Source organism: Lepidothrix coronata, unplaced genomic scaffold (assembly GCF_001604755.1).
Source record: "Lepidothrix coronata isolate B3197 unplaced genomic scaffold, Lepidothrix_coronata-1.0 Scaffold184, whole genome shotgun sequence".
In the NCBI taxonomy this organism is placed as follows: Eukaryota; Metazoa; Chordata; class Aves; order Passeriformes; family Pipridae; genus Lepidothrix; species Lepidothrix coronata.
In genome coordinates this window covers 726,720-750,542 of record NW_016690364.1, presented here as the reverse complement: position 1 = coordinate 750,542, position 23,823 = coordinate 726,720, and the positions used below count along the sequence as shown (strand labels likewise).

Sequence of the window (23,823 nt, the reverse complement as noted above, 5' to 3'; positions counted from 1 at the left end):
TCGCTTGGCACCACCAAGAAGAGCCTGGTTCCATCCTCTTGGAAGCCCACTTTTAGATATTTACACAGTTTAATGAGGTCCCCTCTCAGCCGTCTCTTCTCGAGGCTGAACAGATCCAGCTCCCTCAGCCTTTCCTCGTAAGAAATGTGCTCCAGCCCCTTAATCACCCTCGCTACCCTCCACTGGATCTTCTCCAGGAGCTCCACGTGTCTCTCGTCCTGAGGAGCCCAGAGCCGGACAGAGCACTCCAGATGTGGAATGCACTCCGCATGTGAGCGGCCCAGAACTCCTTCCGCACAGCATCAGTCCGGACCCGAGGCCCCTCCAGCGTTTTTTGGGCTGACACTCCCCCCCGCTCCCGCCGCGCCCCCGCGGCCCGCGGCCTTCCCCGGGGTCCCCCTCCGGGGCTGCGCTGCCCCGCCGGGCCGGCAGGGGCGGTGCGGGCGGGCGGCGGGCGCGGCTCAGCCCCGCGCTCCCGGCGCGCCCCGCGTGTCCGCTGACCCTCCTCCCGCTGCTCCGCCCGGGCGTCATGGCCGCCTCGAAGCCCGTGGAGCCGGCGGGCGGCGGCGGCCCCGCGGGGCTGTCCCGCTGGCAGCTGGCGCTGGTGCTGGGCGCGCCCATCCTGCTGGGCGCCGGAGCCATCTACCTGTGGGGGCGGCGGGCGGCGCGGCGCGGGAAGGGCGCGAGCGAGAGGAAGACCCCCGAGGGGCGGGCGAGCCCCGGGCCCGGCGGCGATGCAGGCTCCGGGCAGCCCGACGGGCCCGGGCACGAGGAGATGGTGAGCGGGGGGCGGCGCCGCCGGGGGTGGCGGCAGGGACCGGGCTCGCCCGGCCGGGCGCGGGGGGCCGGGGCCGGGGCTGGGGCCGAGGTCCCGCGCGGGGCAGCGAAAGGGTGCCCGGCTGCGATCTGCGGGAGGGTGGGCCGGGCGGGCCGCTGGAATGGTCCGGGAAGCGGCTCTCGGAGTGCCGGTCCCGGAGGGAGGCGTGTGAGGGGATGAGTCTCGGGTGGCATCGTGGTCGTGCTCTGCGTGACACTCCCGGCAGGTCACAGAATCACAGAATGGATCGGGTTGGAAAGGACCACAGTGAGTCGTCTGGTCCAAATTCCCTGCTCAAGCAGGGTCGTGCTAGAGCACATGGCGCAGGATTGTGTCCGGGCGGTTGTTCTCCACGGAAGGAGACTCCACGCCCTCTCTGGGCAACCTGTTCCAGCACCACGGTCACCCGCACAGTAAAGAAGTTCTTCCTCGTGTTCAGGAGGAACTTCCTGTGCATCAGTTTCTGCCGGTTGCCTCTTGTCTTACTGCTCTGCACCACCGAGCAGAGCCTGGCTCTGTCCTCTTTACACCCTCCTTTTAGATATTTATATACATTAATGAGGTCCCCTCTCAGCTGTCTCGATGCTGAACAGACTCAGCTCCTTCACCCTTTCCTTGTAAGAGAGATGTTCCAGTTCCCTCACCCACTGGACCCCTCCAGGGGCTCCGTGTCTCTCTATGGTTGCCCGGTGTGACCCATAGTTCCTGGTCACAGTTCTGCCCTCACCTCGCAGCAGTCGACATTAGCTTGTTTCCTGTGTGTTCCAGTCGTGGTGGGACTGGTGCACGGGAAAGTGCATTGCTGAACGTGAATCTGACAATGTGCTGCTGAGGGGGAAATGTACCTCTTCTTCTGAGGTGTAGAATAGCTGTCAGTAAGTTGTGTCTGGGAATAGTGTTTTGGAAAGGAAATCTGTGATCTGTTGCCTGTTAGATGCTGGATACAGCAGGGGGGAAAGAAAACAGAATCAAGATCATTTTGAAACGAAACATGTTCCACAAAGATACAAAAGCCCTACAGTTTAAGTAACAGACTTTAGGAAGAGTTTGCCTAAGTAGACATGCTCTCAAAACATATATTTACCCTGTTGTAATTTACTATTCTGAGAATTTTCAGATATATTGGTCTATACAAAAACTGAAGGACAAGAGGCAATATTGGAATCCACATCAAATTCAAATTCTCTTGCATATCTGTATGTAGAAAAATGCCTCTAAGGTGCGCTTTTTGCACATCTGCTGTCATAGAAGTACATTACCAGTCATGCTGCATTACTGAGGTGAGGTGCAGTTTACAAACATGTTTAAAATGATGGATTTGACAAACGGATTAGCTTTGATAGGAAAATCCTGTCTGGCATTTTCTTTTCCCATTCTTGTGCACCACTCAAAACGCTTTGAATTGTCAGACGACAGTTTAAATTCCCCGTCTGAAATGATCAGGAGGGAAAAAAATCAGCTTCCAAGACTGGAAAAAGTTGGTTTTAGCTCTGATCGTTTAGTGATGAAGATCAGTGTGTGGGCAGGCAGTGGCAGGAACACATGGGAGTGGTGAGGAAGGTGGTAACTTCCCTAAATGGTGAATCATGGCTACCCTAGGGCATTCCTGGAAGCATAGTGAGCTATAAAACCTATGCTGGACCTTGAGGCAGTTTCTTGAATGCAGTGATTTGTTCCTTCACGGGCACCACACAGTACTGAGCAAGTCGTGTACAGAGGACAAATTCAGACTTTGTTTACCATGGTAATTTTGGCTTGTGGCTGCAAGCAGCATCTGGCACATTTATGGAAGTGTGGTTGCTGGGTGTGAGCTCTGGTTTGCAGCCTGCCTGTGACCTTTGTATAGCTGCAGTGTCTTCCCAGTTAGTGTGTTCGCTCTGGGTTTCTTGACTGTGTTTCTGAATTCCAGAATATAAAATCCAGTGGTTTGTAGTCATTCTGGAGTTGTACTTGAAGCAATCTCTTAAAACATTTAAAACACTTATATAGCGTTTGATTTAAAATATTGTTTGTCTAGGTATATCAGATTGCTCCACAAATTAAAATACTGGAAGACTATGCATCTAAGTTGAGTGACATGACCCAGAGTTCTTTGAAGAGTGTAATTACACTGTAAAAAAATAAGTGATACTACTTAGAAAAACTGTAGAAGAAGTTACCAGATTTGACTGATGACATGAGATAATTGTCTAGCTGGTCAAAGTATGGCCACAGCAGGAAAATTAATGTGACTGCAAGTTTTCTTGACTGCTTTGTGTGTGGAGGATTCTCTTCCTGTTGTTCATATCCAAAGTGATGATGCCACGTAGGTTTCGTGTTTCCCCTCGTATTTTATTAGTTATGGATATTATTGATAAGACCCCTGATTGAAAATATAACGATGCAGATGCTTTAGTTGTAAAACTACCTGCACTGTATTAGTCTGCCTTTCTAATGTGGTGGGGTATTTTTTTAAACTCAGTCTGATTTCACATACAAATCTGCACAGTGAATAAGAGCCAGTACTTCATTCAGTTGAAACACAAGAGGGGAGTCTTTCAGAAAGGTCAGTAATGAATTTGCTACCAACAGCTGTGTCAGCTAATTATTCTTTTACTCATAAATGTAACTAAGGGCTCATACTTTTTTGTGCATTTCATTAAATCAGCCCTTGTATCCATGTGGTGCTTTGTTCACTGTTTCTGAAGACACGACCTTGGATTTTTTTCTTTGTTCTTTGAAAGTACGCAGGCTCTAAGATCTTCCTTGTTCTTTATTCAGACTTGTTACTATTTTGCATGCAGTTCAAGCTTTCCTTTTACCTGCTGCACAGGCCTCACATTTTTTTCCCAGGCTGTGTCTGCACTAGAGGCTTCTCCCTGGCATTGATGCACTGGTCAAGTGTGTGATCTGTGACTGACATTGTGTTGGCAGGAGCCCTTAGCATAGGTGCTATATTGGGAAAAGCTGAACTACTTTTGAGATTCCTTCTCCTGTAAGCACAGCTCCTCAACAGCACAGTAAACTGGTATTATGGGACCAGTTAAGTGACGATGATAAAACTGCATCTGTGGATGACTCAAAAGTTGTGTAGTCAAATTGCATCTGTTAATTACAGAAGTTTTCGTTGTTTCTTGTAATTTTGATGGAATGTGTTATAGTTACTCAGTAACAGCAGTTGCTTTTTATGTGCTCTCCTAGTTTGTAGTGAATATTGTATAACTTAAACATGTTGGAGCCCTTCGCATTTATTGCTTTTGTTGATGCCCAGTTGATTCATGTTTTTTTTACTTATTCCATGATACCTTCTTAGCAAGTTTTATACTATCCTTGTCTGACAGGAGTGAGCACTGGTTAGTCAGTGAGGTAACGTGTTGGTTGCTTCAGTATTTTTTTTCTCTTTAAGTTGAAATCACTTCATTTTGCAACTCTGTGGTAGTCCAAATCTCACCCCTTAACTCTTTCAGCAAGTTCATGGGGTAACCCTGTGGTTTTGGTATGTGAGGAGGTCAGCCAGTGGCTTTGTGTACTGCAAAGAAAGCCGTTTGGGTCCACAGCAGTTCACTGTCTGCACATTTTCCTGTGAGCTGGATACAGTCCTTGAGTGCCCTGGTGAGTGAATGTGACCAAACTCCTTGTCTTTTGTGGTGCCACATATTGGGATCAGCAGCCATCTAGTGTGGCTTCTTTCCAGTGTCTGTTTTAATGGCAACTGCTGAGTGTTGCCCCTCTCACTGCTGTGTGGTTCGATCAGGGGATGATCAAATGAAGTCCCTTTGTCTAGATATATTCATCTTGGTACTTACTCTGAATTGATCTAAGCAAAGTATGTAAAAAGTAATTTCTATTGTACTCTGCACCTGTTGCCTAATAAATATCTCTATCGACCTACTCTAAATCTTCTGTTTCATGCCAGCTGTAGTGGACAGGTGTAGAAAACCCTTAAATGTGTGTATAACAGCAGAAGAACAATTGTTAGACTCTTGTCATCTGTGCAGTTTGCTTATTCGTGGTAGGCGTGAATGGCAAATTCATTTAACAGGATGGTGACTGAGAACATTGTCAAATTGTACTGTAAACTTCAGCTTTGTTATTTCTAATTATAATAAATACATCCTTGCTTGCACTCTGAATTCACATCTTGGGCTCATATAAACATACTTTTCCTCATAGTGATTTTAGTGCTAAGGAGACTCTTGAAGCAATTTATACTCAGTTAATGCCTTTCAGTATAGGTTTGAAATAAGACTTGAAATGAACCTTAGTCCAGAAAAAAAATACGGGGAAAAATAGGTATTCAGAAAAGAACACTTTTTTTTTTTTTTGGTACATCATCAAGAGGGTCCTCTCACTTGGAGAGAAAAAAAGAGATCTAGACCAGGGCTTTATTTTTTTGTGAGTTGAATTAAGATGGCTGAAACAGTAGTACCCCTTCATGTCATCTGTCAGACAAGGGCTCGTGCAAATCCTTTTAAGCCAAAAGAAAATGCTGAAACTCTCTGCTCGTGCTTCTGTTGTGAATCACTGTCATGGTTGGCTGGCAGGAAATTTCTTGTTCTGCTTTGAATAACAGTCTCCCTCAAATATATGAAGTTCTGAACTGCTAGTTTAGCAATATTGCCATTGCTGGGGGTAACTAAGCGTTGTTATTCTTGCTGCTGGCAGACTGTTGCTGTAAAGTTGCTATTTGCATGGGGTTTCTGAACATTTTGTGAGGAAAGCATGTTTGCTGAGGTTAAAGTAGCTACTAAGAAATTTTTGTCAGTGCTGTCTAGTCTTTAGACAGGTAGCAATCTGCTTGTTTAGTTACCTGGATAACTGACAACTCAATCACACAAGTGTCCTTTGGCTTAAACTCTGTTAAGGCTTGTTAATGAACAGTTGCTGAAAGCAGTTCGAAGTACTGAGATGTTATTTTTTGGGTAACTGCAAATAACTTTTGAGTTATTTGTTTTTAACTTACTGTGAACTTACATTCATTTTATTGAGCTGGTTTGGTAGTTGCACAGATTCTTAGACCAGAAGATGACAAACAGGAGAGTTTTTCTTGCTCTATATAGACCTTCACCTTGGGGATAAAAAGTGTCCAGTGCACCACATAGGATGGCAATGGGTCAGGTAAGGAGAAGCAGTGAAATTGGAAAATAATGTCTAGAATCAGTACTTTGGCAAGGAAGTGGAAGAAGTGAGGTTTTTCCATTACTTGTGCATGAGATACGTGAGGTTTGCTTGTATAATCAGTTTCTTATGTACGTATCTTGTGTACATCCTGGTAGTAATTGAGAAGGACTGGAGGGATAAGAAAAATATTAAAAAATTTGCTTACAAGTCTTGTCAGGGTTAAATTTAAGACTTCACAAACTTTCAGAAACCAGTCTTATGTTAAGAATTAATTTCCGTATTCTTATTTGTGCTGTCACAAAACGGTTTTGCAGCATATAATGAGATGTGAGTGTTATATCTTTTAAAATAAACAGCCACCAAAAAACCTCTAAACAGAAAAAAAAAAAAAAAAAACAAAAAAACACACCAAAAAAACCCCCACCCCAACCAAACAAAACCAAACCCCAAACCCAACAAAAACACACATTAGATTCGGTGATTCGGTGACATGCATACCGAGGGCTGCAGCAGAGTAGTTTGACTAAGGTTGCAGACATAAAACTTCTGAGAGCTAGGAGTACAGCTTAAGGCAGCATAAACAAACAAACAAATTGATTTCTTCCTTGCCATGGGCATTACTGATGACTTTATTACATAATAGCGTGTTGTGCTCTAAGTCCTGACTCCTTACCCCCAAATTTCTTTAATCGTGGAATGAGTGCATCAGAGAGTAACCATGGAGTCAGCACATATTCCGTGATTCACTTCCGTGTAGCTGGTTGTGTGGTCTGCAGTCCTGCAACTGTTACTAAAGGCTTACTCTGATAACAGAGTTACTAATTGTAATAACTTTGACATCGTATTCACAGCCTCTAAAGTTTTTGGTCCCTGTTGAGCGCACTTAGGCTTGTCTGAAGACTTGATGCTTCCCAAGAACCAGCAGTGACAGCCCCAGACCCACAGATGTCTTGCTTCCAGTTAAAATTCCTACCCCACACCTGGCACTGGAGCAGCCATTGCACTTGCCTGTTATCCAGTAGCTTTCATCTGTAACTCATGTCTTTGTGCAAGGACTTGTGCAGGGCGATCAAAGTGCATGGGATGGAGCACATGCACCGCTCAGCCTGAGGCACGGATTGGGGTAGGAGATCCCTGGGCTGAAGGAATTGTCAGTGTTCACAAAGTAGTCATCTAATTGCAGTATAGGCTTAATCTCTGCAGTCTTAAATAATTTTCGTTCTGGGAACACATGTATGTATGAATGTAGCCTGTATTGCGTGTTTTTCTTTTTTGATTCAAGTTAATAGGAAGAGCGTTGAATTTTGTAGATCGTATCACAAAGGGTTTGCTGTAGAAATGCAGAAGGAAAAATTCAAGCTGACTTTCATGCGTTTAGGTTTGCTACATATGTGTAGCCCTTCCCTTAGTTAAAAGAGAAGCATTGTTGTATTTTGAGCTAAATTTAAGACATACTTGAAATAAATTTAACGTTTTCCGACTTTAGTTTCAGTTCTAAAGAAACAACTTATCAGATACACAGTTACTTGGCCCTCAGTAAAAATATTTGCACTCTAATTCTGGCTTAGGTATCCATGAATTTAACTGCTGAAGTTAAATAATCTTTTATCAATTTAAATTTAAAGTCTTGCAGTAGAAAAATCTGAAAGCCATGCAGATTGTCTTGTTCTGTGAACAATAAAGATGGTGTAGATTGATTTCCTATAAGCCCAGTGATTAGTGACTTGTGAGAGAAGAGCTTTTCTGGCAGTAGGGATATTTAAGAAATTCTCTGCCTTATATGGTTTCACTTGTAAGTCTCCCCTCAGGCAAGTGCCTGTAAGATACTTTTGTTCTATTTGTATGCCTGTTTTTATGTAGGAACTGAGACTACTACCCATAAGAATAATTATCTTATTCTCTCATGCCAGAATTGGGATTCAGGCCTTAAAAGACAGGCTGTACAGCAACATCTGGCTTCTCTTCAGGTTTCCAGTTTTAAAAATCACCTAAATGCTAAAAATGGTCGGATTGGCATGAAGTGAGCAGACATGAAGGGGAACAGGCAGATGAAATGCAAAGATGCTTTCAAATTTGTGTTACAGTCACCTGGGTGTAGTTTGGTGCTGGTGGTGGATGAGAGGGGAGAGAAGGCTGAAGTATGGTCAAAGAGCTGCATTTACAATTTCCAGCAAATCCTAGATGATCTTTTCCATGCAGGTGAGATGTAGTGAATCCTGCAGCTATTGTTTAAGGCCCCCAGTCTGTACTCTTTCCCTCCTCAGAGAGGCCAGTAGAATGGCATGTGTGCTCATACATCTGTTCATTTTGGTCAGGCATCTTAGCCAGAACTGCCCCAAAAGGTTGATCCTTGAAGCTAGGCTGTGAAAGAGGAGCAGAAATCCAGAAGGTCAAGGTTAGGATCTTTTGCAGCTCTGTATTTCTTGAATGTGGGTCATACCCCTTAGATAAAGAGAGCATTTTTACATCTGATTCCTTATAAACCACAGCGTTTGATGACTGGTGTAAATCTAGGGGTTACAGGTGGCAGTGTTAGTTTCTGCAGAAACAGAGGATCAACATGTGGTACAGAATGCAAAAATGCCCTTAGCAGGGTCTCAGGACAGTTAGCAAAGTTTTCCATCCTCTGCTAAGATAGTGATGGTCCAGCACTTCTCCTTGGATGAAGCAGAGTGTGTAAAGCTGTAAAGGAGTCAGCTATAAATATAGTTAATTTTGTCTAGTGTATGAAAGGCAAAAGAGCTTTATTTTCCTTACAGGTTTTATTTGTTTTGCTCAGTAGGTCTTTCCACAAAGTGTTTTCCATATTTAATTCATAGTCTGATGAGTCACCTCTGGTCTTATAGGCTATATTCATTTCAGTAGGAAACTCTTCTATTTCGATTGCTTTGGGAGCTTTGTTGTCTTTGCACATTTAGTCTTTAGAGAAATAACTTACCTCATTGGTTCTTCGGATCACCAGCTGTGTAAGATTACAATCTGTTTAGCTTTCCAAACAGAAATCACTGCATTGTTTAATACCATTGTAGTGAATCTTTTGAAAAGGTTGTCTCCTACCCGATACACTTGCAAAAGAAAGTCTGTTGTTTGTTTTCCAGGAAATGAAATCAGTGATATTTTTCAAAAGTTTAGGCTAGAGTTTAGATTCATTTTTATACCTTTGAAGATCAGCCCTTAAGTGCATAGTTTATGTGCTGTGGTGCTTTTCTTATTTGAACTGACCTATCACTTTCTTTTTCAGAGCCCTCTTGGTAGAGCCCAAGCAGCCAAGAACAAAGGAAACAAGTACTTTAAAGCAGGAAAATATGAGTCAGCTATTCAGTGTTATACTGAGGCTATCAGCCTGTGCCCTCCTGAGAAAAACCTCGATCTTTCTACCTTCTATCAAAATAGAGCTGCTGCCTATGAACAACTGGTAAGACATTTAAGAAAATCGTGTGTTTATTCAAAAATGTAGCATTATCAGTTTTGTATTTTGTCACTTCTGTACGCTGAAAGATCCCAGGTGATGATATCTGCTGCCTGCACAACAAGATGCTGTTGCTTGCCGCTGTTTTTCACTAGCTCATCATACTTTTCTACATATAAATAAAATTATTTTCTGTTAACTACTCTCAGGCTATCTTATATAATTCTTATGCATCCTGTTCTTCTAAGACAAGGTTTTAATTTCTTGTCCTTTGGAACAATTTTCTTTTATATAAGTTGATTTTGTTTCTCTCTACTAGTTTCTTTAACTGTTGGGTGAAAGGCCAAATATTTTGGAAGGATGCTACTTCAAAATTTAAACAAAGAAATCATGGAAATCCTACTAAAGGCCAAGACCTAAATTTCGCACATGGGAAAGTGACATTTACTTGATAGCTGAGTGTACTTGGTATTAGTTTTAGAAGTCAATCAGTGTTGCTTATTACAGTATCATAGATTTGCTTATGAGGTCAAGTTAGTGAGCTTTATAAAGGAATGGAAAAATGGCTTTGTGCAGTCTGAAGTATCAAGTGAGAGACTGATTAGAGAAATCTGGTGTCGGAGGAGAGATAAAACAGTTCTTGTCTAACACAAATTCATGCCATAATGAGTCTCAAATATGTTTGGTCCCTCTATTAGAAAAGGCTGTTTTGAAATAAACTTTTTTGTCTAAAAAGTGCTTTAGCACTTTGTTAAAGTTGTTTTTTTCATTATATTTCCATCTTCTTTCCTTCTAGATGTTTTATACCAGTCTTTCAGTCCCAATGTTACCTCCTGCAAGCGTCTTTGCACGAACCCAGCTGTCTGGTTTAATTTTCCTGTAGGAATTCCTTTTCTGCTCTGTCGCTTTTCTGCTGCAGGTGGCTTGCAGTGGTGCCCAGGTAGTTTCTTATTGAGAAACTTGCAGAAACAGAAGCCAGCAGGTAGAACCAGAGCCCTGGGAACTGCAGCTCCTGTCGGGTGCACATGACCCAGAGCTGGTTATGGAAAGCTGATACAGTGCAGCTGAGTGGGGCCTCTCTCACTGTGGTGTTTTTCTACCCGCAGCAAAAATGGACAGAAGTGGCACAAGATTGCACAAAGGCCGTTGAGCTTAATCCTAAATATGTAAAAGCTCTCTTCAGGCGTGCAAAGGCTCATGAGAAGCTAGACAATAAGAAGGAATGTTTAGAAGGTGAGTGTCTCATGATGTGCGTACTTAAAAGTGGAATTAACTCTGGTGCTTTGGAGATGGTAACTTCTGGAATTGTTTTGGGTTTACTTTTGTAGCTACAGTAATACAGAATTATTAAAACCATTCTTAGCTACTGCAAATACAAATCATTCCTGGTTAGAAGGCAAATTGAATTTTCAGCTGTGCTCATTATCAAAGGACAGAAAATAAGGCAGTGCTTTGACTGGCAAATCTAACTGTTAAATTAGTTTCATTATGTGTAACAGCTAGGAATTAGGTCTGCTAAATTAGAAGGTAAATAAGATGTGGAAATTTTATCCACCTGTCTGTTTATTTGCTGGCAGAATGCCTTTATGCCTTTTAAGACCATAGTAAATAGAAAAGGACAACTTAGTTCATTTAGGTACTCCTTTGCAGTCACTATCAGCTGCACTTCCAGAGTGCTATCACAAAATATAAAACCTTATGGAGTTGTGACGAACTGCCAGCTGATAAAAGCCCCAAGAGAGATTAAGTGTCCCTGTGACAGTAGAACAGCTTTTAAATGTAACTTGTGGTTTATGTCAATAGCATGTTGGTGACAATTATTTCAGCCTTTGTTTGTGTTTGACTTTTAGCTTGCAGTTTTTTCAGACCTGAAATTTTCTTGCTTTTTATGAACTACACAGTTTTTCTGTAATTCTGCTTTTACCTACCAACCACTTCTGGCCAGTAAAATCCCAGGAAATAGGATATGTCCATGTAGTGGAGGAAAGCAAAACCAAACAAACCCCAGAAGACCCTTCCACTGCCAGAAAAAAACTCTCCAGTGGTTCCTGGCAGTATAATTTGGAAAGGTGTTGGTGCTGCACCCAAGCCCAGGCACTAGTTTGCTTTGGGCAAAGCATGTCTGCTGAGGTTGTACAGCTGCTCTTTCTGGGTGTATTCCCGGGGACTCCCATGTGCATCCTGACCATGCCAGAATTGCAGGGAGTTTCTGCAAAAATGATGGCTTTATAGTCCCTAAAGCAGTGTAGAATTACAGAGACTGTACTAAAACTCCAGGGTAAGACGTTTGCTTTTCAAGCTTGTTCAGGCAATATGCTGCTTGAATTTCAAGGCCAAACTCTGTTCATCTTCACTGGTGTTTAAATGAAAATTAAACAGGAAAAATCCATGGTAGTTTTGCATTAACTAGAGGATCCAGAGAAAGAGTGTACCCTAGGAGCACATTTCACACTGCAAAGCATGATTCAGGCAGCAGTGGGTTAACTTTTGCAGAGGTTTCTATGTGTGAATGAAAGCAATGTGATATGGGTTGGCAGTTTAAATAGGCCAGCAGGGTATTTCTCCTTGCTCCATTCCAAAGTCACGGAGGTGAGCAGAAAAATTTGAGATATAATATGGGAAGATTTCTTGAACTGAGGAAGAAGTAAGATGTGATGAGACTGATTGAGAATTTTAAAAGTAGAAAAGTAGCACGAGTCCCAGAAGAGAAGCTGTGTTTGTATTTTTATTTAATGTGAACATATTATGAACATAATACTACCCTCCAAGTTTCAAAATGGGGGAAGCCCCTGATGTAGGGATACATTTTCACTGTCCATCTAAGTGTGTCTGTCTCTAGATAAAAGCAGCAAGAGAAAAATAAATGTAATTTCTTTCACTCACTATCATGAAGTCCTTTTATCCCAGGAAGATAATTTTAAATACAAATTGATGTCTTGGTAAATACAGCAAACTGAACACTGGCTATTGCCCTTGAACAGGATGTGTATTAGTTGCAACAGTGGCACATTTTGTCATTTTCCAGTGACTATCAGAATTTCTTTAATCTCACTTTTGTATGTTGTTTCCTAGATGTCACTGCAGTCTGCATTTTAGAAGCCTTCCAAAACCAGCAAAGTATGTTATTAGCTGATAAAGTTCTTAAACTCCTGGGAAAAGAAAAGGCCAAAGAGAAATACAAGGTAGGACTTGTGATATTGCTGGCAAATTATTATTTCACCTGACTAGTTGTTGAAACGTTGGTTGTTGGCATTCTGGCAATTGTGAACAAGTCACTGTCTTCATCTGCTGAAGTGTAAGAAGCAACAGGAACCGTGTTGCACAAAGCTGCTATTGTACCAACGTTATTTTCCTTTGGGTCCTGTCCAAAGTTTTTGAAACCTCAGTAGGGAAGAGACATCTAACAGTTGTTTCCATTTAGTAATCAAATTTATTCTGACATTCAGGAGACACCCTAAGATGGTGTGCTGCCCTATGTGGTGCTTTTCTGAGCTTGCAACTAAATGGAAACTGGGTGTGTTGGAACAGATTTCTTTGCATGAACATTTGGAAACTGCAGAAAAGAGAACTATGGAAGTATAGGGATAGCCAGGAGTAGTCATTTTAAGTGGCTGTAGGTTTACAGCAGGTATTAACACCTTCTTGCTTGTTATTCAAACATTCTTCCTTGTTTTTTGATGGTAGTTGAAGTAGTGAAATCCATGTTGATTTTGAGATGCTGAATTTCTTTCCTACAGAAACTCACGTAAATGTGTGATGTTGAGGTAGCAAAAATGAATTATGCTGTTAGTAGGGTGGTGACAGCATCACAAAATAGATGTGCTTTGGAAGAGTGCATTCAGTGTTTTCTTGCAGGAGAGACTGAATTGTCATTTTCGTGCGCAGTGTTTATTTTGAGCAAGAAGTATTTTTTGGCTGTAGAAAAGATTCTGCAGCTGAGAGGTGTTGCTTCTGGGACTTTTGGTAAAATGTGTGATATCTGGGCCAAGTTCCACATAGAACTAGGATATTGCCTCATTAGTCTCCATTGTAATGATAGACAGCAGCTTCTCTTGGCCAAGTTGGAGAAAAGAGCAAAGTGCTGTTCAGAATCTACTTGAATTTAGGGTCATGCTTAAACCACCAGCTTGGATTTTTCACTCCATTTATGTGCATACTTACTGCCTTAGTACATCTACCCGATGTCTTATGATATCCTAAGAGTCCTCATTTCTAGCCACATATGCAGAAAGATATTATCTTCCTCCTCCCTGGAATATCTTCACTTTATATCCACTGGTGATGGGTATTGCACTGGGATCTGAAGCTTAAAGAATCCCTAAACGTCAAACTGTCAAACTGAAAATATCAGACTATCAAATGAGATAGTGAAAAGTCATACATTGGTTCTTGCATCAATTTCTTTTTGTAATCACATTTGTTATCCATTTCCATCTATACCATCTGAATTTACCATCTAATTACTTGAAATTACATTTCTCTGTTTCAGAATCGTGAGCCTCTGATGCCCTCACCACAGTTCATTAAATCCTACTTCAGTTCTTTCACAGATGATATAATCTCCCAACCTTTGCTTAAGGGTGAGAAATCAGATGAAGATAAGGATAAAGAGGGAGAAGCTTCCGAAGTAAAAGAGAAGTGAGTGTACAGTACAGTTGGGAATTGTTTGGTATTGGAATTAAGTTTTCAGTGATTTGGACATTTTATTTAGTTTAACGTGCTGTTTTTATAGTACTTGGCATGGGAAATCCTATGATAAATTATATCAGTATTAAAAATGAAATCTGGGTGACAGCTGACTGATTGGTTCTAAACCTCCACCAGACAGAGGGAGGACAATGAGATTGGGAAATTATGCTGAATATTTACTACAGTATGATAGTAAATCTTAGGAGATGGGAGGACTGGAGAGTGCTGAATGACGCTTCTGGAGAGAGGAATATTTTACACTGAAGGAGTGTTTCCAAGGAGGAGAACAAGTTAGCCTTTGGATTGGAAGGGGGAAGACAAGCTAGGAAAAGGGTATTTTTAAATGAAAACTATGAATTTACAGCAACTGAACCTGAAAGGGTGTTTTATCTTCCTGGAATCAAATTGCCCATAAATGAGAAGTTTGTTCTGACACAGAAAAGCTTGAGGGTTGTTTTGTTTGGTTTTTTTTAGTGGGGCTTGAGCACCACATAAATGGTTCTTTAACTTACTGTGCTGCTTTCAACTTTATTTTTGGAAGATAGCACTGCTATGTTACTAATGGAAACCATTGCAAACAGCATTATGATTTTCTTGTAAAGTAAGATAGAATGTCCTGATCTACAGGCAGATTCACTGAATCCAGGACACAGCTGGAAACAATACTGTGCTTACCGTAATATTTGCCGTTAAATCCACTCTTCCACATATAAGCTGCAGATTGCTAGGTTTAATATTTCACTTTTCCTGACCTGGAATTCCACCCCAACCCTCTTGTTTCAAGGCAGAGATTATTGCTGTTCTTCATGTGAAAAAAAAACCAAAATGAAAACCAAGTGACAAATGAAGCTCAAGTTCCAAAGCTTTAAAACATTTTTCTTCTTTATTTCTGATGTAATTTGGCCATTCTTTGCTAAATTGTTTCCCGTCTATGATGGCTCTCTCCAGGAATGGATGTTTCAATGGAACTATGCTGGTGCTGTAACAGTGTAGCAAAAGTTAGTATTTGTAATGATTTAATGAAAAATCTGAATTGAAATTGTAGTGTCCAGTGAAGGTACGTAGATATACGACTGTTCTTACATCATTTACAGCTCTGGCTATTTGAGAGCAAAACAATATATGGAAGAAGAGAACTATGACAAAATCATCAGTGAAAGCACAAAAGAAATTGAAGCAAAAGGAAAATACATGGCAGAAGCTTTGCTCCTGAGAGCTACTTTCTACTTACTTATTGGCAATGCAAGTGCTGCCAAACCAGACCTAGATCAGGTCATCAGCATGGAAGATGCAAATGTGAAGGTAAGAATTTGTCACAGCTGGATGGTAGTTTGGGGCTGAGAAGTTAGATGATAAACCTGCGATATAGTTCAAGAAGTTGTTTTTCCAAGTTTTCAAATATTTTAATGGAAGTCTTCTTGTTTATTTACTGTTTTGTCTTTTTATTCCTGACGAATTGTTTTTTTCAAGGGCTTGTTGGTTTTTGAGGTGCCAAGTAGTACAAACTAAAGAACAGGGGAAGTTTTATGAATTGGAGGGTATATCCACTCTGAAAAATCAGTTCATAGATAAGTCAAAAACATTACTTGCACTTGCATATTCAGCTGCTTCAAAAAACATTGATCTATCTGTAAGCGTAGGAATTAAAAAGGATTTTGGGGGGGTGTGAATCTCCACTGAGATGGAAGCATAAGCTGACATGTTTGAAATTAAGTAAGGGAGTTGATTTATTTAGAAATAAATAAATGTAAATAATAATATGAAACTTATTTCTGCTTAGAATAATTGAAATCTGTCAGTGGGAGAAACTAGTCAAATGAAAAATTTGCTGTAATTGAAATGAAGCCTTAAATGTGGAGGAACACTGGATGTTTCTTTGACCATGTTTTACAGCTCCGAGCTAATGCCCTGATCAAACGAGGCAGTATGTACATGCAGCAGCAGCAGCCTGTGCTGTCCACACAAGACTTTAACATGGCTGCTGATATTGATCCTCAGAATGCAGATGTTTACCACCATCGAGGACAAGTAAGAAATATTTCAGTATATACTAAAAGGAAAAGTGATCGGTACGTCATTGAAGACGCTTTATACTGTTTGTGGCAGAAAAACATGAATTCGTAAAGTGGGAGCTTTTGGGGAATAAACACACAGTCTAATTTGCAGGTTCAGGCCAGGCAGAAGCAGTTTATTTCTGTAGCTATAGGAAAGAATGCAGAGGAACAGAGGTCCAACGCTCCATCAGTATGACCTCTGATTTAAAAGTACATAAGCTGTTCTGTGGAGGGGCCTGAATGGCAGAGCAGCATCTGCACAGGGGGAAACTACAGCGTGTTCCTGAAAACACCTGCAGCAGTGTGGCCTAGACTTGCATCTGTTCAGCTCATCCCTGCTGTGTCCTTGACTGATTTCTAGACCTAGAAAGGCCTGCTTCCACAGACCTGTAATATGAATAGTGCTGGCAGTAAAAAGGAACATTATCATATGCAGGTATGCTAAGTCGTATTTGTAAGGAAGACTTCCATGGATCAAGTGTCTTTCTCCATGAATTCATTGCATCTCCTTAGTGCTCAGAAATAAAAGTGGTGCTTTGTGTTGATTGGAGGGAATAAAAGTTTCCTACAGATTGAAAATTAGTGTTTTACTGTAGTTTCACAGTAAAGTCAGAGAAGGATGAAGTGAGCTCTACTCTTGTGGAGGAATGAGAGTGGCAAAACAAAACAAAAAAATCCCCCAACCAAACAAAAAAAAGTTGAAATGCAAGATGGAACAGCTGAAATGTTTCAGCATTGAAATAGTCCACAGACATTGACTACAGAGAGGCAAAATGACTTGAGAAAATACAGCATAGCTTTGGAGCCTGGACATAATGCTAAAGCAGTAATGGCAACAGTCTAAAATGCAAGCATTCTCAATCCCTACACACAGACATTGCCTTCTTCTGCATGTAGCCAGAGTTTCACTGGCAGCTTTCATGTTTTATAGCAGTGATTTTAGTTACGGGTTTTGTAGGTTTCTAGACAGTTCTGAAACTGCGCTGGAGATGATACGAGTAACTGACACTAATTGAATTATCACCTAAGTGTCTGAAGCACAGATGAAATACAGAAATAGGATTTTCTTTCATTCTGACTAGCTGAAAATCCTGCTTGACCAAATTGAGGAGGCTGTGGAAGACTTTGATGAATGTATCCGGTTGCGACCCAATTCTGCCTTGGCTCAAGCACAGAAATGTTTTGCTCTGGTAGGTAACTTACTGGTCTTTATCTGGGTGTTTTTTCTTTAAAGAGTTCTGGAAAATATACTGTGTTTCTCTGGTTTATTCCAATTTAATAGGAAAGTAGGGCACAAAACATCTCTGTTTTAATATTAAGGTAAGGGAATAATGCAACAGTTTCTTTGGTTGTAGTATGGGTTTGCTGCTTTCCTTCTGAATGTTCATTGTTCAAACAGTAGGACATTTTTTCTGTTTTGTGGGAGAGGAACAAAAAAATCTTCATTCCAATTGGATCACATAAAATTGATATTTATAAAGTTTTACTGTCGTGAAAGACTCTCATCTTCAAGAAACTGGAAACAAACTATCTCAAGTTAGTGCAATGACTCAGTCTGCAAGAATCTTCTCAGGACAGCTTTGCATGGTGTGAACAAGGAGGAATGCTAGGTTTGGAATTTCTAGGCATTTGAAATAGAGAGAGGCTATCACAACTATCAGGCCTTATGACTTCCTGCTTTCACCTGTTTTCCTCTCCAAATCCAGAGGCTTGGACATGTGGTAGGTTCCCAAAATCAGAGTGTACAGCCATGTCACTGTCTGGAATTTATCACAGAATCAGAATGGCCTGGATTGGAAGGGACCTTAAAGATCATCCAGTTCCAACCCCCCTGCCAAGGGCAGGGATACCTTTCACTAGACCAGGTTGCTCAAAGCCCCATCCAGCCTGACCTTGAACACTGCCATGGATGGGTATCCACAGCTTCTCTGGGCAACCTGTTCCAGTGCCTCACCACCCTCACAGCAAAGAATTTTTTTCCTAATATCTAGTCTAAACCTGCCCCCTTTCAGTTTGAAGCCATTCCCCCTTGTCTTGTCATTATGTGCCCTTGTAAAAAGTCCCTCTCCACATTTCTTGTAGGCTCCCTTCAGGTACTGGAAAACCACAATTAGGTCACCCCGAAGCCTTCTCTTTCCAGGCTGAACAATCCCAATTCTCTTCTTTATATATATATATATGTGTATGTGTGTATATATATGTAAACTTTGAATTATTATGATGCAGGTCTGATCACCCTTTTTGTAGTATGATAATGTGTAGTATTTTTCTTTTTTTTTTTCATGAATAGTATCGCCAAGCTTATACAGGAAGTAATGCTTTGACTGTGCAAGCAGCCATGAAAGGCTTTGAAGATGTCATTAAAAAATTTCCAAAGTGTGCTGAAGGCTATGCACTCTATGCTCAGGTATGTTTTTCTCACTCTTGAAGAAAATGCTGCATTCTTTTGCACTTTTTTTCTTGGATAACATACATTTCTTCAAATAATATATGCAGATTTTTGATACTGAGTTCTGAGATAACACATGCTGTCTTGAATAAGCTGCCTGCACTTATGTTTATAGGTGTTCTGGGGTAGAGGAAGTAGAGGGAGAATTAGTGGAGCAGAATATAGAGCAGAATAATGAGAGTGAGGGTGGTTATTAGGAGACAGAGGTCATTCCTGTGTGATTCCCCCCTTCCTGCATGTGTGTGGCATCTCACGTGATGAATGTCAGGGTTTCTCTAGGTAATTTGGGAGTTAAATGTGTGGAACTGGGATAAAAGTTTTGTTTTGCTACAAATGGCATGTACTGGTTTAGAAAGCTGTTTGGAGTGCACTTGTAACGGAGACTGTAATTTTTCTAAGAAAACACACTGCTGGTTTTAGTAGGACATATGAGATGTTCTGATTTTAAGTAGGTAGGTAATACAGATGCCTTTCTTTTTGAAAGAATTATATTTGGAAAGGAAGAACTGAGGTTTCCAGTCTGTTAGAATGGTTTTTAGTTGCAGAACATAGTGTGTTGCTTCTGAACCTCCCATTACAGGTAGTACTGGGGTCAGTAATTCTTGCACTTCAAGACCAGCAATTTTCATATAAAGGAGCCTCAATTTTGAACCTTAACTGATGTGCCTGACCTGCTCTACAATAAAAGAACTATATCCAATTACACATTGTCAATATGGTTTTAATTAGAATTAGCCCAGTGCAGAGTGCATGCTTTGGTTGCTTATTGACATGTAGTTTCTCTTTTGATGCAGGCACTAACTGATCAACAGCAGTTTGGCAAGGCTGATGAAATGTATGATAAATGCATTGACCTTGAGCCAGACAATGCTACTACATATGTTCATAAAGGGTATGTATTGAGTTTGCAATCCTTTTGGCTGAGGGCAGTTGGCATATTCAGATGATTCAACCTGAACTGAATGTTTCAGCTTTGTGTTGAAGTTTTTTCTTTCATAAAACAACATGTAACAGGTCTTCTTGGGAAAAAAATTGCCTTTCTTTAGTGTTGTTAAAGTGGTAGCATGGCTCATTGAAGGTGACATTCATATAGGTGTTTTTAAAAGTCATGAAGTTACTAAGTTACTGCCTATGCTGCATTAGAAATTAAATACACTATACGTTTGGGATGGTTTTGCTTACCATGATCAGGGTTTTCAGAGGAGTATGTGAAGTCTGTTTGAAATTTTCTTTCTCTTCTAGTTTACTTCAGCTCCAGTGGAAGCAAGACTTAGACAAAGGGTTAGAACTCATAAGCAAGGCCATTGAGATTGATAACAAATGTGATTTTGCATATGAAACCATGGGAACGATTGAAGTGCAAAGGTAATGCTGAATTGCAGTGTTAAGAGTTCTTAGTTACTTCTGAAATTACAGTAGTTCTTTAAATTTCCTTATGGATCATAAGTGTTAAGGTCTTCTCCCTGGTGCTGTGCAAGGCTAGCTCTCACCCAAAGTCCTGATTTCTGTTCTGTAACTCTTAGGTAAAGCCTTCCATTCTCTGTAGCATAATTCTGATTTATGATCTGACAATTTCACATGTTCATGACTTTCATACTTACTGGACAACATGCAGATGAGTCTGTGTATGTTTAAATACATCCCTTGTGCATTTAAAGTGACTTCCTTAATCATCACTAGGCTTCACTTGTATCTAATGTTGTCCTTAAACATAATGGGCCATTTGTACTGAAGGTCCTGTGCTGTTCTCTCCTGTAACCAACAGGACTGCAGATTGCAAGTTCTCAGGGTACCAAGGAAACACTAATGCACTGTTCTGTAACACTGTATTGCAATTGGGCAAAAGTTTGGGGTGTAGCTGAGAGTATAGCGGAGTCTTTTTTTAATATGCCCAGTCATCAAAAGGATAGACAATTAAACTATTGCCATGAGAAATTTTGGAAGCTTTTCCTATTTAAATAACATGCTTCTGTCTGTGCAAGTTTTCCTCTTATGTATACAAAGACTTTTGAAGGGAGACAAGAGTTCATTCAGTTGTCCCAGCATTATCTTTATAGTAAATAAACTTGGTGTCCTGGTGAGAACATTTTATCCTGCACTGCCACCCGTGGGGGCTCTCAAGAGGAGGGCTGTTTAACAGCTGTCCTGGTTGCTTAGCCTTGGTAACAGCTTCTCTCAGTTCTTATGGTCGTTCCTCCCGAAGTCCTCTTAAGTTGCTAGCAGGAGAGAGTGCAAGTCCTGAAGGCAAAAAGATGTTGCAGAGATTAAAAAATTGCTTTGGCCGTCTTAATTGGACTAAATTTTCATTTATTTCAGAGGTAATCTGGATAAAGCCATTGAAATGTTCAACAAAGCTATCAACCTGGCCAAATCCGAAATGGAGATGGCCCACCTCTACTCCCTCTGTGATGCTGCCTATGCCCAGACAGAAGTTGCAAAGAAGTATGGATTGAAACCACCGACACTGTAAAGGAACAAGGAGGAAATGGCGTTCCAAAGTGAAGTTGCCCACTTCAGCCAGCCCTAAAGACGCTGTTGCAGACCATGCTGAATGGTGGAACTTAGTTTTTTCCCGTTCGTGGTGTTGTCATTTGCTACATCTGTTAAATGTTTAGGTGTTGTGGGAGTGGTTGTTCAAGGAAGTATGCAGTGCTGCATCTTGTTCCTTCTGCAGCAAAAACCTTAAGGTGTGTTAAGGGAAATAAAGTTGCAGGGGAACAAAAGGAAGATATTTTGGCCATGCAAATAAAAACTTCACACTGGTTCATTTTGGGTGATTATGTTGTGGGCGATTTTTGCTTTTTCAAATAATAATACAGCATGTGGGGTTTTTTCCTGTTGATTTTAAAGGTAATACTAGTCAGTGCTGTAAAATAGATTTCTTTTTTATATCCTATTAATCCTTGAGGGTTGATTTTAATTTTACAAAAAGGCAAAAATTAATTTTCAAACTTTAATAATAGAGGGTTTTTTTAAGTCAGTAGATGTGGAGAGAATCCCTGTAAATATATGCAAGCATGCACAATCTTCCCTTAAATTCCCTTCCACCTTCTGCATAACTTAGAAATAGTCCTGTGGCAGCTATTAGGGAATTAATTTGATAGTCCTTATCTTCACCTCAGAAAGCCCTAGAGAACTGATTAGGAGAGCAAGTAAAAAAGGTTGACTGGGGAAGGAGGTCAGGTAACACTGCTTCAGCATAGACTTCACAGGAAGAAAGGCTGTGTTCCTGTGCAGCAGTCCTTACTTGAATCTCATGGGAAGTTGTTCTGGAGGGTTCAGAGGGACTTCCAAGAACAGAAAGTACTGCTGGGAGTCAAGCTCCCAAAGGTAAGGTCATGCTTGCATATAATCTTTGTAATCTCTGATGCTTTTGCATAAATGTAACAGACCATCTAAATTCTCTTCAGTCTCTAGAGCCTGCTGTGTTACTGCTCCTTTTAAGAGCCCCTTTGCAGAATTAAGTGAGATAAGGAACAAAGCGTAGGCTAAAACTTCAAATAATGGATTTGGAGTCTGCACTGCTTTCCTTGTTCCATAGACTTTGTCTTGTCCGAGATTACAAATACTGTAGAAAGGAAGCAACTGTGCTGCAAACAGGAGAGGGGCAAATTGTGGAATAGTCTTCCTTTAGTTAGGAACTTCACCCTTGCTTTAGGTTGATCTTTCTGGTGAGGAAGTCAGTCAGTCCATCTTGCCTCTCCCTGGGTTGATGTGGCTGGATAAACCTCATGCAAATGATGTAGCTTAACTTATGACACACTAGTTTGGGCTTCTTTCCATCCTGAAATCATAGATTTGTTTGTGGTGAATTGTCTAATGTATTTAATCTTTTAAAGAAATTAATGATGCTGTAGTCAAACTGTCTTGTTCTGTAGTTGTGCCACCATACAGCAGCAGCTTGCATTTTCAACTTGACCTTCCTTTCTCCCAGCAACTACAGTTGAGAATTCAAATGGTGGAGAGTAGACATAAAGATTTAATCATTCTATTTTAGCTAGCTCAGTAGGTGATCTGAAATCATAGCACTGGTGTAGAATTGAAGGTATGGGAAGGTACTGGCAGCTTCTAAGGGCACTGCACATAACAAGTGTCAAATGTCTTCTCGAACTTCCAATCTCTGCATCAATTACCTGAGAACAAAAATATGCCAGACTGAGGAGTCCTGTTCTCCTGAGGAGTTTTTATTCGCATGGCCTTATTTACATTGGCATTTTCTCCTCATCACCCCACCTGTACCCCATTCCTTACCCCACCCAATCAATTAAGGGAAAAAAGCATGTGCTGTCAATTACTAGCATTCCAAATCATCACAGACTTTTGCCTGTTCTTGAACTAGTTTGAAACTGCACTGAAAGGATGCATTGTCTGTAATTTTTTTGTAAATGACATATCACCTGTAAACTGAAAAAATAAATACTACCTTCAAGTATCTCTCTCTGACATGTATAAGAACAGGTTTTGATGGAAGTGTTCTCTGCTGCGGTGAGCTCTGTGCTTATTTGATGTTGCTCCAAATCTAGGACGAACTAGTACTGACTGACTCCTTATCATCTGCTCTCACTTCAACCTTTAAGAATGAGGAGGAGATGTGGAATCAACAAATCTGATCTTCGCTTGCTTCCGTCACCCACAGAGGTATGATCTTGAGAGCTGAAGATTACAGGGGAAAGGAAGTCGAGCCAGGAAAGCTGGGAGTCTGAGTAGCTGACATCCTGTTAATGTGTGTATGCAGGTGGATCCCTTTAGTGAAAGGGACTTTCTTTAAATGGCTGATAGAGCAGAGGTTTTACTTTAAGCCAGGTGTGCACGTGAACTTTGAGAATCGAGAGCTGAAGTGAAACAAGTATTATTGCTATTTAAAAAAAATAAAACTGTTGAAATTATGTAGGAATCTTGTACTGAAGACTTGGATAAACCTGGTGTATCCTAGAGGGATACTCTGGGAAGTTTCTTCTACATACAGTTGTCTTGCAACTTAATTCTGATCATGTATAATCCCTGTTGTTCACAGGGACAACAGTCTCAGGCACATGGTGTGATTCTTGGGGTGTCCTGTGCAGGGCCAGGAGTTGGACTTCATGATCCTGGTGGGTCCCTTCCAACTCAGCATATTCTATGGTTCTAAGCTGTGACTTGAATTACTAGGCTCTAACTGCAGATTGGAAGTGAAGAGGGAACTAACACATGCTGAAGAGCTGCACTGTAACTTACTCTGGAACTGTCAAGAGCAGCTTAGATGCTGCTTTAACCAGCCTAGTGATACTAACACTGCCCAATACAACAGGCATTACAGTGTTTCTGC

At 41.0% G+C, this 23,823-nt stretch overlaps 1 protein-coding gene across 1 annotated transcript; it reads left to right on the top strand.

The window, feature by feature from the left end:
• The first annotated feature begins 520 nt into the window (after nucleotides 1-520).
• Nucleotides 521-23,404, top strand: TOMM70 (translocase of outer mitochondrial membrane 70). Its single transcript, XM_017830824.1, has 12 exons — nucleotides 521-778; nucleotides 9,159-9,332; nucleotides 10,433-10,559; nucleotides 12,399-12,508; nucleotides 13,816-13,964; nucleotides 15,110-15,317; nucleotides 15,909-16,043; nucleotides 17,152-17,259; nucleotides 18,360-18,476; nucleotides 19,313-19,410; nucleotides 19,761-19,883; nucleotides 20,835-23,404. Exons 1-12 carry the CDS (start codon nucleotides 530-532, stop codon nucleotides 20,986-20,988), a joined length of 1,752 nt encoding a protein of 583 aa, XP_017686313.1. The 5' UTR covers nucleotides 521-529; the 3' UTR covers nucleotides 20,989-23,404.
• The last annotated feature ends 419 nt before the right edge of the window (nucleotides 23,405-23,823 follow it).